Below are 17036 nucleotides of genomic sequence, written 5' to 3'. Positions count from 1 at the left end.
GTTATTTGTGAGCTGTAAAACTCACCAAATCAACACCTGTCACCTACTTTCAGTGACTTCACCTCTGAATATGCAGCATGACTGGTTTGTACAGCAGAGTGTGTGTCTGTGTGTGTGGTCTCTGTAGATGTTACCGCAAGCAGGGAAATGCTCAGCAAAGAGGTGAGAATAAAAACTCACCTTTTTGAGATGGACTTTGTTAGCTGTGATCAAACTTCAGGGGACCAGAGGCCAGGCTCTTTGTGGCTGGCAAATTCAACCCGGTATAAGTAGGAAAAGGGTTTCCTGGTGCACCACAATCTCCAGGCCACAAGGAAGCATAATTACACCAAAATGCCACCCAGGGCACATGTCATTTCTTCCAAGAAGATGGGTTCTGAGGCTAGGCTATCTGTGCTAGCTTTAGGGCTTCAGGAAGGATCCCTCATGGTCTGAGCCACACAGATAGCTTAGAGGTCATTTATGCTATTATTTATATACAGTCCTGGTTGTGGCAGCATGGGTGAGCCTGTGCCTCTGCAGGTAGTATAACGTTCATTTAGACAATTAGGTATCTCCAGTCCTGGTTGTGGGAGCTAGGGGCGGGGAGCCCCTGGTTGCACAGATAGCAAAAGGGTCATTTAGAATACTAGGTACTTCCAGACCTGGTTGTGGAAGATGTGGAGGCCCAACACATAACTCAGATGACCAGGATTTTTTAACACTTCCAGTTTCCAGCTTTTTGGACTCACGGACAGGTTTTTACATCTTTTCCATTGAAACCATAACCCTGCTTGCTTAATAGACCTGGTTTCCCTGGAGACCTGTGGGTGAAGTACCTTGGTGCTGCCAGCAGAGTGGGACACTGTGCTAGGAGTCGTGGTGCACCCAGGGAGGCAGACACTCATCTATCTAAACATTTAGATGTTCCACAATGTAATAGTTGGGTCACAGGGTATGTTCCTATGCATCATCAGGGTGGATGGAGAACAACAACAACAACTACAAAAATATCTGAGCTCATACTCCTAAGAAACAAATATGTACCAGGGAAGACATGGCTCAGCAGTGAAAAGCTTGCTGAACAGCCATGAGACTCTAAGTACAGAGCCCCAGAAACCTTTTAAAACCCTCAGCACAGGGGCTTTAGACACAGGTCAGTAGTTAAGAGCACTTGGGGCTCTTGCAGAAGACCTGAGTTCAAATCGCTGTACCCATCAAGTGGCCCACAGGAACTCTACCTCTAAGGGTCTGACACCCTCTGTGGGCATCTGAATGTATGGGCACATACAAACACACAGACAGACACATGCAGATCCACATAAATAAAATAACCAAAATAAAACTTTAAAGAAAAATCTTACCACAGCAGAGAGTGTTTGTACCAGTAGCACTAGGAGGCAGAGCCAGGTGGATCCCTAGAACCCAACGATCTAACACCCTAGCCCAGTTGATGAGCACAATGTTCACAGAGAGAAGGGGGAGGGGGGAGGGAGGGAGGGGGAGACCAAGAGAGGGAGATGTATATATGTGTATATATATATATATATATATATATATATAGAGAGAGAGAGAGAGAGAGAGAGAGAGAAGGAGAGAGAGAGAGAAGGAGAGAGACAGACAGACAGACAGACAGAGACAAAGACAAAGTGAGTGGGAGGGGGGAGGGAGAGAGAGAGAGAGACTGTTTCATAAAATAAACCAGATATCAGATGTATCTCTGGCCCCTACATGCAAAGATCCATGTGTGCAAACACACAAACACACACACACACAGAGAAATAAAATAGAATTCAACACTGGAGAAACACTAGGCAGAGTATCCATATATGGTAAAGATAGGCAGAATATTTCAAGTAGGAGACATTGAAAGCTGGTAATAATACAACATTATATTATTATTATTAATTATTATTAAAAAAATAATACTAAAGGCCCACAGGGTCACAGGAAGTTTGCAAAATGGGGAAGTGTTTCTAGATAATGCAAACTTTAGACAGTAAAATGATCCCAGCAGGGAAGGCCTCATTTAGTCTGGAGGAATGCAATTCCACTTGGAGAAAATGGGGGAGGCTGAACACAGTCTGTTTTCAATGCTTCTACACAACGGGACACAATGAGACAAGTGGCCTGGACTACACTGGCCCCATGCAGGAACACAGGTGACAGCACACCTCCACATGGCATGGGGCCATTTGTGTCTGAGAAGGGGTGAAACGTCAGGGATGTAAGAAAGAAAATGCAATTAAATGACTCATCCCAACAAAGTCTGAAACTATTTCATGTTTATTAAATCAAACGTTCCCAAGTAAGGATTTCCCAGGGTATACATACAGGAATTCACAGGACGTGAGCTTTAACTATACAGGAGACCTCATATATAATATCCCTGATGATCCCATACTACATGTGCGATAAATTTCACAAACAAAACATTCTCAGTTACTCCTAGGCATACAAGTGAGGGAATTAATAAACCATGGCGAATTAAGCTGTATTCATGTTCAGAATCACCTCTTAGTGTGACAGACACATTTAATTGAAAGACCTTGTAAATGTTGTCTGCAAATGACATTTCCACCGATTCAAGCCACATTACTCACATCTTTCTTACTGGGGAGGTTTGATGAATTCTACTAGTTTAACTATTAAGGGCACACTGCCTTTGGAGGCTGAAGGTCAGCTTCATAGGCTCCATCACTGAACACATTTCAGAGCAGAATGTAAAAGGATGCCTGTATCATCTTTAATTATTTATCTGGGCACGACAACAATAGTCCCTTGTGTGCCTTCTAATTTAGGGAGACGATGTTCAGGTATGATAATCTACTGTATCAACACCAATGTGTGCTAACCAGTAATTACGATGCTACCAAGGAAAGCCTGCCATTTCTACCCGAGGGCTGTAGTTTCCTACAGACATTTTTGCACTGCTTTCACACAAATCCCAGGGTTTATTTGGGTTTTAACAGAAGGGGGCATCTGCAGGAACAGGAGGAAGACAGGAGAAGATCCAGGCACCGAAGCTGCAAACATCAGCACTAGCAGCTTCACCCAGAGTATTATACTGCTCCCCTCATATCGGCTTTTGTGCTCCAAAGTATTATGAGAATAACACATCCAGGAGAGACTGTGGAGTAGCAGCAGTCTTTTGCTGGTTCTGTTAAGTAATGAAAATATTAAATGGGTGTATAATAATAAATAATAGTAAATAATAAATAGCACTCAGGGTTGGCCTTATCCCCATTTTCTATGGGAAAGGCTAGGTACTTACATGCAGCATCAGAAGTTTGATTTCCAAGGTGGCTATGAGACGTCTCAGCTCTTCAGCAATGGAATTTCCCCGAGAATCCCTCAGTAACTCCAGGTTCTGAAGCAAAGAACATGTGAGGAAATCAGCCCTGGTCATCTTGTCTTTCAAATGGGAACATCAACATTTCAAAGGAAGCAAATGTGGTAAAAGATGTGGTTTAATTACTCCAAAAATTACTCCAAAAGCAGCGAGCACCAACCCTATACAACATGAAGATCAAAATATCCACCAAAGTGACACCTACGTTTCCACTTCTCAACCCACTGCTGAATGGTCAAACCGTGAGGGATTAGCTATAGGGGTGGCCCAGGGGAACGGTCCTTGTCTACCATGTCTGAGAGTCTGGGATACCTCTCCACGCACAGCACAAATGAAAGCCAATGAAGCCAAGTGAAAACAGAGCATGAAGCATGAGCCCATTCTTTGCTACTCGCCCACTTCTTAGCAAGATGGAATAGCTTGTCCGTACTATGACCACTGTGCACCAGGAACTTAAAACTCAAGGTTTCCACCCCCACATTCCCTTTAGCACTGAGTGAAACAGCACACACTACATCTACAGTCTGGCATTATAAAACTTTGCAGGATCTCTTCCATAATCTTGTTCAGTGACCACAGAAACTGGAACAACACAGAGATCTTAACATTGGAATGGGTGAGCAAGTTTCTGGGCCACTGAGAACTTAAAGAATGATATTTCAGCAGGAACACACACTGGCCCCTAATCCCCGCCCAGTGTGTGTGTGTATGTGTATGTGTTTGGGTGGGGTTTTTTTTGTAGGAGACAGGCATTAAGAAAGCAAGGATAAATTCTGTCAACAAGGTTGTTTTGGGTCATCTGAATTACTCTGGATGAACAAAATTTTAAGTGCAACTTGAAAAAGCCAGTTCACATTGAGTCTGAAACAAAAGTAGAGCGTCCAGTATTTAATTGTCTTGTAGAGAGCTACAAACCTGAAGACAGCATAGGACAATCAACGTGCCTAGCAAGTACTTACAGAGACTATTATGTAGGATAACCCTCAATTCACAATCTCTCTGACTTCCACTTACTTACGTACTGAGTGCTATACCTGGGAGCTGTCTTATGATTCGATTGGCCATATGAAGCCATGTTTCAGTCCTACAATGATAGGAAATGTAAATGGACTGAGCAAGTAAAGTGAGTGCAAATATTGTTGTCACTAGTCTGCTTAAAAATGGAACGAGAGGGTCTGGGAAGACAGCTGCAGTGTGTAAAAGTAATTCTTGGGGGGTAAGAATGCAGCAGTAATGGAGGAGCTTGCTCCATAAGCATAAAAAGCCAACGTTAGCTCTTCAGCATACATAGTAAAAGTCAGGCATGATGACACATTGACCTGTGGCAGCAAAGGACCTGCTGAGCAGCCAGCCAGCCTAGCCATAGTTCCAGGTCCAGTGAGTCATCCTGTTTCAAATGGGTATCATGGGAGTCCCGCACAGTGGTGCACACCTTTCATCGCAGCACTCAGGAAGCAGAGGCAGGCAGGCAAATCTCTTGTGAGTTTGAGTCCAGAGTGGTCTACATAGTAAGTTCAGGACAGCCAGAGCTACACAGTGAGACCCTGTGTCAAAATCAAAACCAAACAAACCAAAAGCTAGAGGTAAGAAAAAAAGATATGATGAAGTGTGTCTGTAAGAGTTGTCTTCCAACATCTACACACCCATGCACAGACAAGTACGCATGTGTGCATGTGTGCACATACATACCCAATGAAAAAATGCACTGTGACCCAAGACGGGATGAGCTGAAGAGCATTAGTGCCCTGTACAATATGAGCAGCTCCAGATGAGATTACCACGGCAGCACGTCCAGCTTTGAATGATTCTCCCAACCATGAGTGAATGGGAAAATTAGAAACTGACTCTGTACTGAGGGTTACATGGAGCATGAGGAAATGGAGGACGGGGTTTGCAGGTAACTTTCATAAGCTGTTATCCAAAGCAAGAGAGAATGCCAGGATATTCAGTGTCCCCTGGAGAGGTTGTTCAACACACCTCCAAGTAGTCTTCACACAGTGATTTAAATTCCTCCATTCTGTTCTTCTGAAGAGCGAGAGATTCATGAATAAACTTCTGTTGCTCCATAAACATATTCTACAAACAAAGGCAGTGTAAGATGTAAGAATAAGCCAGGGGAGGGGGGTACAGGAAGCCTATAAAAGGAAATTTTGTATTGTATTTATGCAAAACAGATGGAGTGAAAACATTTACAGTCTTTTCAATTAAAACAGTGACCACATTTACAGAAGTATCCTAATAGTAAAATAATGACCTTCATCATGTGAAGGTCACTCATTTAATGTGAAGGGTTCCTATTTAACAGGACTCAAAACACTGCTATTAGTTCCTGCAGATTTGAAAACCTACCTACTAGAGGCCTTCAAATGTGCTGGACTCTCTGTATTTTTAGAACCTACCTTGAGTTATCCCCATCATTTGTCACTCCTCCACAAAGGGACGCGCTCCACTTTGGCCTTTCCAGTAAGAGTAGAGCACACAGTGCCATACTAACAGGGTTATATTCTTTAAGACTGACTTCAGACACTCACCTGTACCAATATAAGGATACACATCTAAAACAAATCTTTGAAAAAATTCTTTCAGATACCTATGGACTTCTTCCCTCCTTCCACTCCCAGGAAACTAAGGCACAGATGTAAATTATTTTTCTGAGTTAGCATAACTAGCAAGAACCTGGACGGTGACTGCGATCCACTAGGTTTTTGACTCCAGAGTCCATGCTCCTGACCTGAGCTGGGCTGGACAGCATCTCCATACCCCTCAGTAGTCCCCCTTCTGCTTCCCCACCTTTGGAAGTCAGAATCCCCAGGGAGCAGCTCCATCCTCCACCAGGAAGAAAGGACCCCCCCCCAGAGACAGCACTGAGTCCAGTTACCTGCCCCCCAAAGTCCATTCTCATCTCCAGGCTAAAGGTGACTCAGTCACCATCGCAGGTCCATCACTGCATGGGAACCTTTCCCTCTTCTCCTCTGGGACAGGGCCGGTCTGAACTCCAACCACACTGGCAGCTAAGTCTCCACCTGCCCCTCCACAGCCCCATGAACTGCTCTCACTCCACATCCCTGATCACTGTGTCAGAAGGCTACGTGTAGCCCTCCTACTCTTTGGCATCAGCACTGTTTAGATCCTGAAGTGTCCCCTCTCAGGATACAATCCTGTACTTCCTCCTGCACTCTGCAGACAGTACCTGCTCATCCCCTCACGCCTGTACCATGCAGGCTCCTAACCCATCATTAGCCTTGTCATCTTCCCACAGAAGGGAAACAAAAATAAACCAAGTCACGGAGGATGGCCAGTCTCTCCCCTCCACATCAACCACCCTCCTGGTCTCCCAGAGCTCATGTCCTGTCCCTTCCCTCCAGACCTGCTGCAGGAAGCCTCTGTTGCTACCTCTGAGGCTGACGAAATGGACTCCTTTCAAGCTAAGCCTGATACTCACAGAGAGTTTTTCAGCCTGTGTCTTGAGTTTTAATGCATTCGAAGTTAACTTCCTACTCAAATTTGTAAAGTGAAGAGAATAGTCCTGACAAAGTTTCTGCCTGTAAAAGACAACAGTGAACACTGTGATATTCCTTCTCGACATGAAGAAAGCACATTCAAACACAGCACGACTGACTTAACTTCACTAAATGCAATACTGGAAAAGGACATCTAAAATATCCTGACAGGAAAATGGAAAATGAGGTGGATTAGTTCCCACCACATTAATAGCATCTGTTCTTCCTTGGCCGAGACAGGAGTCACTTCACAGCTCTTAGTGCTAGAAAACTCAGGTGTGTTTTACTAGCATTCCACAAGCATTAGTCTCTCTGACGAGCCCAACCCCTGCTTTATTTTCTCATTATGAAGATAGGTCCAATGAACATGCACACCCAGGACAATCAGAGACTTCTGTATGCGCCTACCCACTCTTCGTCACTGTACCCATGAGGATTTCAGGATACCTGTATGGTGAACAGGGCTCCGGAAACCTGTACAACATTGGAGACTAGAGATTTTCATCTCATTTCACACTGAAGAGATGGAGGACTCCAGGATGAATGATTTGAGGATTTCAAGCTCAATGCACCCAACACTTTCACCCAACGCACACACATCACTTACTGTTACACTGATTCAACTGCCCTGTGTCAAAAAGGTGTCAAAACATCTTAATTCATCCTTGGGAAACACAGTTGACTGACTTCAGTTACAACGGGAGGGTATAAGACAAAACAAAGTCTGTTCTACAGAAAAACCAAGGCAAGTTCACTTGCCAACAAAGTTTCTAGCCAGTGGGGACACTGGCTATTCCCCCTTCATTGTGCTCACAAAACAACTGTCAACAGCTCTGGGATCAAAGTGACAAGAAGCAACAACCCTACCTCTCTTCACACTGGGTTTTCAGAACATCCTTAATTTTGACCTCCATGGCACAGAAAGATGAGTTCATGATCCTTGAGAATCTTTCTCTGTTTTCCTGAAGAACTTTGTTAGTTGGCTCTGTAAGGGGACATAATCTTGGAGGCATTACTGTGAAGGTCCCTCCAGGGTACTGGAAAGACACTTGTTATCAATAGGTGGAGACGATCTGAAGATGCAAAGGTTATTTGCCTCCTTTCTTTTAGTCTAGAATTTCAGTGGCTCTGACCTGACCATGAAATTGGACAGTTGGACTTCAGTGTCTAGATATTACATACAAAACATAACAGAGGGGACTTAACAAGACTTACAAAAAGCTTATCAAGTCACTGTGTAATTTCTTTACTAGATGTCATTTATAAAGTATGAATGTAATCAATGTACTAAGCATGTTTCAGTTCTAGAACATGCTAGGAGGAACTGTTGGGCTGCTTGATGCAAAACACAAATGTCCATTTACAACAATCTCCAAAGGCTCAGAGATCACTGGACAGTGAGAGGAAAAATACAGTAACCATTGTAGCCCTAGAGGCTATTTGACAAATTTGATAAGGTAGAATCCTGAATATATATATATATATATATATATATATATATATATATATATATATATATATATTTGGATTTTCGAGACACGGTTTCTCTGTGTAGCTCTGGCTGTCCTGGAACTCACTCTGTAGACCAAGCTGGCCTCGAACTCAGAAATCCACCTGCCTCTGCCTCCTGAGTGCTGTGATTAAAGGCTTGTGCCACCACGCCCGGCTACATCCTGAATAAATTAAAGGGAAACTTGACTCATGGAAAAATCTGTGGTATTGGAGATGGAACCCAGAGGCCTGAACAATATGAGGCAATGCCCTCCACCCGACTACAGCCCTATCCTGAGGTTCTGAATAGTTTCTAGATGTAACTCTCCATCAGAAAAGCCGGCAGACCTCCCAGCTTGTTCTTGGATTGGTAAGTTTTGTTTAACAGTTCATGTGACTAACCTCTGACAGCAATTTAAAGCAGGACTCGACTGATCATACTAGGGCCACAGGCTAACAGCACTGACTTCAGCTTTCCACTTCATGTGCTATCTTTTTGCACTGTAAATTGTGGGCAGCTATTTAACCAGGATTGACCCTCTTCAAGCACTGCGCCCCCCCCCAACCAAATATAGAAAAATAGGACTAGAATACAAATGAGAGAAGTAAAATGTGGTATCAACAACAGATGCATCACTTGTGTGAATCAAAAACTGGGAGATGGATACTTTCATCCAATTTTTAAATCTCTCTCAGTGAGTAGGCATGAATAGTCACACTGCAGGTGCCATGATCTTCACATGGACAATTAAGGTCAAGTAGAGACTTGGTGAGCTAATAAATACTATTTTGACACTGTGTGTTTGAGAACAGGGCAGTAAGCCCACTTCTCTTCTCTGCCAAGTGACAACTCCCTTGCCTTGCATTTCTTTGGCTCAAATAAATTTCTCAAATTCGAATTGTCTCCTAGAACATACCTTCGAATTCTTGGAACAAATCCTGTTTTTCCTTCCTGCAAAGAAATCACATTAACTCTTTAATTCAATGTATACAGAAGGCCAACTTTGTTGCATGAGCAGGGAAGTAGAGTGTGCCCCACACAGCCTCTATACAGTTCACAGTTCAAGAGCAGACACTGATTCTTCTAGATTTCTCTGTATGCAACAGAAATTCATGTGTATAAGTGTGCAGCCATCAGAGGTAGTAATGTATATGTGTGTATGTGTGTATGTGTGGAGGGGCTCCTCCTCTACCAATTTCCACCTTATTCCTGAAAGACAAGTTCTGTGACAGAACTTGTAGTTAGCTGGTAGCATGAGATTTTCATTTTGTAACACACTGAACATCTGATGGACTGCAGGACGAATGTGTTGGGGCCTTTAAACTCAATGCATCCAGGACTACCCTGTGATTCACACACCTTACCCACGACTGCATTTGTTTGTTTGTTTGTTTGTTTATATCTCAGTTTATTTTTGGTAGGTTGGCATGCAGAAAGAAGTTCTCTGCCACACCTCAGCCCTCAGTGCTGGGCTTCGAAGGTATTAAGTGGCCACCGTGTGGCCTTTTCTGTTGCGGCTGAGGATATGATCTCAGATTCTCCGGTTTGTACATACAGCACCATTTCACTGAGCCATTTTTCCAGCCTGACGTTTCTAAATATATTATATGAGTGGGAACAAAGAAAGAAAGGAAGGGAGGGAGGGAGGGAGGGAGGGAGGGAGGGAGGGAGAGAGAGAGAGAGAGAGAGAGAGAGAGAGAGAGAGAGAGAGAGAGAGAAGGAAGGAAGGAAGGAAGGAAGGAAGGAAGGAAGGAAGGAAGGAAGGAAGGAAAGAGAGAAATAAGGAAGGAAGGAAGGAAGGAGAGAGAGAGAGAGAGAGAGAGAGAGAGAGAGAGAGAGAGAGAGAGAGAGAGAGAGAGAGAGAGAAAGGTGATCACCTGGCCTGTTGCCTCTCTGTTCCTGAGGAAATAATGTCCTCCCTATCAGCATCAAGGACTTCTCTGTTAGCTGTATTTAAAGACAAAGAGGAAAAATGTTTTGAGACAAAGTGAGCGGCTCCCATCATCTCCCATTGAAAACTGATTCACTGTGGGGTTTCTAGAGCCAATAGCCACCTACAGTAACTTACACTTTTAAAGTAAGTCATGCATTCCCATTCTTATCCATCCATGCATGCAAGCACACACAAGCACGTGCAGGCACAGAGTGAGTGAGGGTGGGCACAAAAAGCATGCACAGACAGAGAGGGAGGGAGACAGACAGAGAGAGAGAGAGAGAGAGAGACAGAGAGAGACAGAGAGAGAAAGAATATCACACAGAAGTACAGACACACGCACAGTCACACACAAAATTCATTAGGCTTGAGTGATTCTTGGACCAGATGTTACAGGCATCTGCACATGTCCTTCCACATGTGACCCATGTGCTCCCAGAGAGGCACACTGCATATTGCCTGCAAAGTACTGTCTTATGAGCCTTGCAGGATTCTTGTGTGGTGGGAATTTCAGGTGGTGAAAGTTGAAGCCACAAGCAAGCTTGAACAACAGTTAATAGCATCTGAACCTCCCCCCACTAGTCCAAGTAGGAAATGTCCATGCACCACCACATCCACTCAGTGTGCCACCTGCCAAGGGATTTTAGGATGTCTGCTGGGGGTGGACACAGCCTCCTGGCAGCCCCTCTGGTTTGTTTGTGTGGGGGTTTTTCATGATGCTGTTTTGGTTTTGTTGTTGTCCTCTTCTGTTTTTTACCTGCAGCGACTGTACCCGGGTTCTGGCTGTCATCTGAGGAGAGATTTGGATCCATCCTTGGGTGCCTGCCAGCAGTGTCAGTGGCCTTCCTTTCCCTGCTTGACATAGCTAGAATCTTCTTGCGTTAGATAGGAGTCCTGGAAGTAGAGATACCGGGAAGAATTGGAAGAGGGAAATGGGAACAGGGAACAGGACACCATGGGTGTGGCTGGGTGTCCTGGCACTTGTGCTGGTGCAAAATGAGGACAAGAGCACGCCACCAATGTCCTGACCTGCCCCATTTCTCTCTCTGGACTTGGAGCTCCCAGACCCACTACCTTTCAAGATCAGTACCCTCTGCCGCTCTCAAAACCCTATACCCCCACCCCGTATAATACAAGGACATAATGCTGATGTCTGGTGAGAATTCCAACTCACTAAGGTCCTACTCATCAGTCAGTGAGGCCATGTCTCACAGCCCACTTGCTGTCCCATTTAGCCCTCCCAATCCTGCTCCCTAGCCTCGCCCTCTGTGGCCTTGCCAGGCCTCCTTTGGAATGTGAAGGTCCTAGGATGGTCCCACCGGTTTGGATTTGACCTGACTCTTTGTGATCCCACTGCCCTACCACATGAGCTAAGGCTCCTTTCTGAACCCTGTATCAACTGGAGAGCCCCTAAACAGAGTTCCCCAATAGCCAGGGTACTCTTCTACCCCTGGAGCCTCCTTCTTTTCAGAGGATGGTTGGTCATACCTCTGTAGGAACCACCTCCCAGTGCACATCTCTCTGATTGGCTGGGAAGGTACTTATACCCAGGGTTAAGTGGTTTCAACTAGCATAGTACTTGTGGGATTTGGATGGAGATGCTGCCCTTTGGTGAAGGGGACCAGTCCTGGCCCATCCCCTTCAATATTCAACACAGATTTTAGGAGGACCTCCTATGGCCCACCAATACTCTAGATCTTGACAAAATCTTGACACATTGAGAAAAATATACAAAAGCACAGGCATTTGTGTTGAGGGAGGCAAGGCCCATGGCTGCAAAGAAGCAGGACCCAGATGTGTCCACTGAGGACCCACGGAGCACAGGGGGAGAGTCACTACTTCCTTTTCTCCACGTCACTGTCCCAGCCAACTCTCTTCAAACCTGCAACCCTCCTGGAACCCTTTTCATCCACTGGTCTCGCTGGTCTATTTTACTACCAGGTGTAAAGCCTTCCAAACATCTCCTCACAGTTAACCTGGTCCCTTCTGCCTCAAGACCCCACTTTGCTCCCCCAAAGGCCCAAGTCCCCAGGCTGACTCTGCTTTCTCACCATCAGAGGCTCAAGACTGACTCTGCTAATTCCCTGTCACTCACCCAGGTGACCACACTTCAATACATTCCTCTGAGAGGCTCCTTCCCCAGCTCCTCAGATAGAGGTCCCACATTCTGGAATGGGTCTCTGATTAGTGGAAACACTGCTGTGCAGGCATGCCTGAGGCTGCCTACAAGTACTCCCAAAGGTGTAAGGCCTGCCAATCAGTTACCCTTTCCCAGCTTGGGCTCTGTCGTTGCCCATGTGTTTGTGCAAAGTGCCCAGGGTTTCCCCCTTCTGCTTCAGACTAACTATCCTGCTTAGATACTGCTTATGGAAGCGTCGCGGGAGGATCCAGGTGTGCAGTCAGGAACCAACCAACCAACCAACCAACCAAAAAAACAACCAAAACAAACAAGCAAACAACAACAACAAAACCCAGCAACACCAACCAAAAACAAAAAACAAACAAACAAACAAACAAACAAAAAAACCACCACCACCACAAAACCAAAGAACAATGAAAAACGACCCCAAACTGGGAGAGATGTGTAAAGGTGCCTACCTCCCCTCGCAGCCCACCAACTGCCCCATCCACCACTCTGTGGTTCTGCTGCCCTCCTCTCCCGTTTCTCATTCTTGGCACTGGCGCCTCTTAGAGTAAAAGAAAGCTCCCGAAGTCACCTCACAGGCTTCCCGGGACCCTCATGTTCTGTGACCCCACTGTTCCACTACAACGACGACGAGGACAACAAGGGTGCCTCTAAACCACCTCCGGAGTCCCACCATGGGACGTCCCCAGCAAAACTTGTCACCCACCTAGTCCCCTCGTGTCCTCAATGCAGCCTCCTTCCAGTCAGAGGTTCATCCCGCTTGGTTGGGCCTTGGCAGATATAATGTTCTCTGATTGGCTGGTGTACCAGCTTGCACATGCGCAGTGGGTACCATCACCCTGTGCATAATTAAGGGACCCAGCATGCCTCAGCCACTCACACTTGCTTTCCTGGTGAGGGATGGCCCGTGGCTTCATTTCATTGGGCCACAGCAGCAGCCCATCTCCTTATGTATGTATCTCTGATTGGCTGCAACAGAAAGAAGCCTAAATGTGTGTCAGAGAGAGGTCCATTGGGTCCTGTGAGGCGAAAGAATAGACATGCGCAAAGATGAGAAGCTCCCGCAACCTTGTACAAATAGAGCTCAGCCAATGCTCCAGGGATAGGAAAACCTACCAGTCCCAAGAGTACACTAGGGTGCATGCCTGAAGGGTCCTGTGTCCTTTTCTCTCCGGTTGGTGCTCCCATTGCGGGATGCCTGGGCTGTATCTCAGGGGCCTCGGGTGTTCAGTCTGGCCCTAAACAGTACAAAACGGGCAGATGTTGGATCCTATGAGCCCGTACCTTGACCGCAGTGTCCGGCTCAGACATCCCAGGCTTTCTATCTCTGGAACTTCTGCTCTGACCCTCCAGGGGCTCCTAGTCCAGTCTGAGGCTAAAGCCAGACTCAGGCGCACTACATCACAGGCCCTCGTAGGCAAGTCTCCTTGTGATCCACACCATCCTCCCCCAAAGACTGTGGTCCCAGCATTACTCTTCTTAACTCAGCTTAGCTGAGGACGCCCTTTCACCCAGTACTTCACCTGGGCGAACCAAACCCACCACACCACTGAGCCACTGACTGCATCCTTCCCTTCAGAGAGCAGTCACAGCTACTTAGTCCCAGCCTTTCCAAAGAGGTGCATCCTTTCCGAGGACGTGACTGACCCCTACAAGTTGGGGCGACGAGAACAAGACAGTATTGGGAGACTTCTGGTTTTCTACAGCCAGGACCTTCTAACATCTACACAACAGGGGATACAGTATTCAAATGTCCGAGTCAATGGGACACATCTCATACAAACCAGCACACAGGTGAAGCTGTAGAGAAAATTCCACAAACGTCCCTAAACCTCTGCCTCAACCCTGACAGCCCACCCCCGCATTGGCTGAAACCTGCTATCTATTTCTCCTTAAAACATAAAAACCGGTTAACATAGAAACCAGTTAATACCACCTATGAAGGCTGGCTGAGCTTAAAACCTGCACCCATGCTGCCCTCTGGTCCATGGCAGGATCCTGTGACAGCCTTGAGGATGTAGGAATGCTCTTCAAAGGACCTGCATTCTCTTTACTTTTCTATCATGGGAAATATCTCATCACAGAGGTGGGAATGGGAACAAAAAAACCAAAAACCTCATATTGGAAAAATATGGGCCCTCTTTAAATCCCCTATAATGCAACTCACCAAGGAGCCAAGTGGGCCTTCAGCCCCATCTGATTCCTCACCCCAGTCCCCAGTGGCACAACAGCATTCTCTGTACCACTCCAAGGCTAGGCAAACCTCCATGCCAGGTCATGGCTCCTCATGCCTCTTTTATACCACTTCCTGCCCCCAGCAGTCCTATACGCTCCAGGACCCCAGGAAAAAAATTCACAAGAAATGCCTTTTAACCTCTTGGCTACTTCTCTCCCAGTCCAAAGTGGAGAAAACACGAATTAATCTTATGGCTAACTCTGCCAACCCCCCTAATTCATGACTCAGCCAAGGAGTCAGGAATCCACAAATTTCCAACTAATGTCCACCCCACCGGGGCTGGATAGCCCCAAAATCAGATTGCCATTTTTAAAGTTATTCTCCCCCCCCCCCCGCCCCACACACAATGACAGCTCAGCCAGCAGGTTGTTGCAGAGGAACACACTTCCCACCTCCACAGGCTACAGGCTTGAGACAGAGTCTCCCTGCTCTCTGGCTCACAAGACTCTGCTCAGGGCCCTGGTGGCACACTTCCACCACCCTACATGTGTCACCCATCTTCTCTTGGTCTACTTTCCAGGGAGTGAGGGTGAAGTGGTATGTGTCCCCCTCCTCCACCAGGGGCTGCTAAGTCCCCTTCTGCCAACCAGGCAATGCCAGAACACTGCCAAAAGGCATGGACAAGGGAGGAGACAGGTCCTCTCAAGAAAGCTCAAGTGCACACACAGTCCTGGGCCCAACAGGGACGTGCCCTGAGTCTCCCCACCCCGCAAAAAATGTGACTTGGCCTATGGCTGGGGCACCAAATTTGACAGCTGAAGTGAGTGGCTGGAAACCACAGGGTGGGCCAATCCCCCAGGCCAGGCATGGGTGGCAGTAGGTCATCAAGTTAAAGCTCTGGGGCAGAGCTGCTCAGAGTGTGCCTACTTGGTGCTTAGCAGCTTTCCACCTAAGGGCCACATAACTGCAAAACCTGAATTACAAGAATAATGGGCAGAGTTTTGCTGATGAAGATGCAGCTCGAGATGACATAGCTTAGAACAATGCAGCTGGCCAAAAACTTAGAGGTTATTTGTTCCTTTGTATGGAAGTGTTTAAATGGCTTTTTGGTTTGTCCCTAATAGCAGAAACAAACAACTGTCAATGGTCTCCTTATGACACATACTGAACAACTCATTGTGGCCCACAATCAGATTAACCATTGGAAAGCCAAGTAATTTAGGTCAAACCTCACTAGGGGATTCACACTCAAAAACACCAAGAAAGTTATCACCTGAGCCTAAAAGAGAATTGTCTTTGGAGGAATAGACTTTACAGGGGACACAGATGGGTGTCTTGCCTCGAGAAATCAACTGCATTTTGATTTTCTTCCCTTCAAATATTATGGTTATGCTCTCTGTCTTTACTCTTACAAGAGTACTTAATTTTAATGTTACCATATCACATTTAGGAGATTTTAAACACCTTTAAATTTAAAAAAATGTTTATACCATTAGAAATGTTAAAAATCAATGGCTTAAAAGTATTATTACACATCCCTGTCGACAAAGAAAGCAACAACAATACTTTACCTGACAATGATAGAAATCCAGAATTATTTGCTACAACATACTATATAAAGTTCAGAGACTTTACATCAGTGGATTTCTGATAATATCTTATTCACAGGCTCCCGTGGTTGCCTTTTAAATATAGACCCATGATGCTTCTCTTTATTCTAAATTTATATACACCCAGTCTTCTGGTTAGAGAAGAGAAAAGCCCTTTTTCATGGTTTGCAGTCAAACTAAAGAATGTTCCTGCTGTTAACCCCAAACTGTTTCCCAAGCTGCTACTATGAAACAAAGGTTTGGATCTATTGCCTTCTCTAAGCTGTGGGTTTCAATAACTTAAAAAAATTCTTTGAAGCTTCAGAAAATCATCTTGGATCCACATCTCACTGGGTCTAATGGCATACAGATTATCTACCTGTAGAAATTCTATACATCAGCAGCTAGGATTTAGGTCTGTCTTTAAGAAAGGACTGGTTCTGCTCCAATCCAATTGCGCGGGACCTGAGACTGCATTAGTTAGGGAAGCAGAAACCGGCCTGAGTAGGGCCACAGGCCTCTTCCGGCCGGATCAGCGCCGGGGTAGCGGGAGCGCAGGGTTGCCTGACACCCGCCAGCTACCCATGACCCCCGCTGCAGGATTTTGGGACTGCTGGTGAGTGGAACACAGCTTCTGCTCCAGTCCAATCACACGGAACCTGAGACTGCTCTGGTTGGGGAGAGATAAATCCGGCCTACATAGGGCCACAACCCTCTTCCGGTCAGAAAAGCACCAGGGCAGCTGGGGCGCAGGGTCTGCTGACACTCGCCAGCTACCCACAATACCCGCCACAGGATCTTAACACTTCTGGTGAGTGGAGCACAGCTTCTGCTCCAATCCAATTGCACGGGACCTGAGACTGCATTAG

The 17036-nt window shown here is 46.0% G+C and overlaps 1 protein-coding gene across 2 annotated transcripts; it reads right to left on the bottom strand.

Annotated features, from left to right (window-relative positions):
- Positions 1–3072: 3072 nt before the first annotated feature.
- Positions 3073–11119, bottom strand: LOC147004702 (X-linked lymphocyte-regulated protein 3A-like). Of its 2 annotated transcripts, none has more exons than XM_085837700.1 (8): positions 11014–11119; positions 10201–10270; positions 9240–9274; positions 7699–7816; positions 6774–6873; positions 5309–5407; positions 3254–3349; positions 3073–3139 (listed from the first exon to the last, which is right to left on the bottom strand). In XM_085837700.1, the coding sequence occupies exons 1-8, from the start codon at positions 11117–11119 to the stop codon at positions 3083–3085; spliced, it is 681 nt and encodes a 226-aa protein (XP_085693826.1). In that variant the 3' UTR covers positions 3073–3082. The 2 variants fall into 2 exon arrangements, with proteins under 2 accessions (XP_085693826.1, XP_085693827.1); XM_085837701.1 differs by having other exon boundaries at positions 11029–11119.
- Positions 11120–17036: the final 5917 nt, after the last annotated feature.

Source organism: Mus caroli, unplaced genomic scaffold (assembly GCF_978045245.1).
Source record: "Mus caroli unplaced genomic scaffold, Mus_caroli_1 scaffold_5, whole genome shotgun sequence".
Classification (NCBI taxonomy): domain Eukaryota; kingdom Metazoa; phylum Chordata; class Mammalia; order Rodentia; family Muridae; genus Mus; species Mus caroli.
The sequence above is the reverse complement of the archived record's forward strand: the minus strand, read 5'-3'. Positions and strand labels throughout refer to the sequence as shown.

Bases quoted from the DNA above. Each gene is read 5' to 3' on its own strand.
- LOC147004702 (XM_085837700.1), bottom strand. From the start codon at position 11,119: ATGTCAAGCAGGGAAAGGAAGGCCACTGACACTGCTGGCAGGCACCCA. The intron at 9,275-10,200 runs GTGATCACCTTT...ATTTCTTTGCAG, and splicing joins ACAGAGAGGCAACAGGCCAG to GAAGGAAAAACAGGATTTGT. The intron at 3,140-3,253 runs GTAAGTACCTAG...ATTACTTAACAG, and splicing joins TCAAACTTCTGATGCTGCAT to AACCAGCAAAAGACTGCTGC.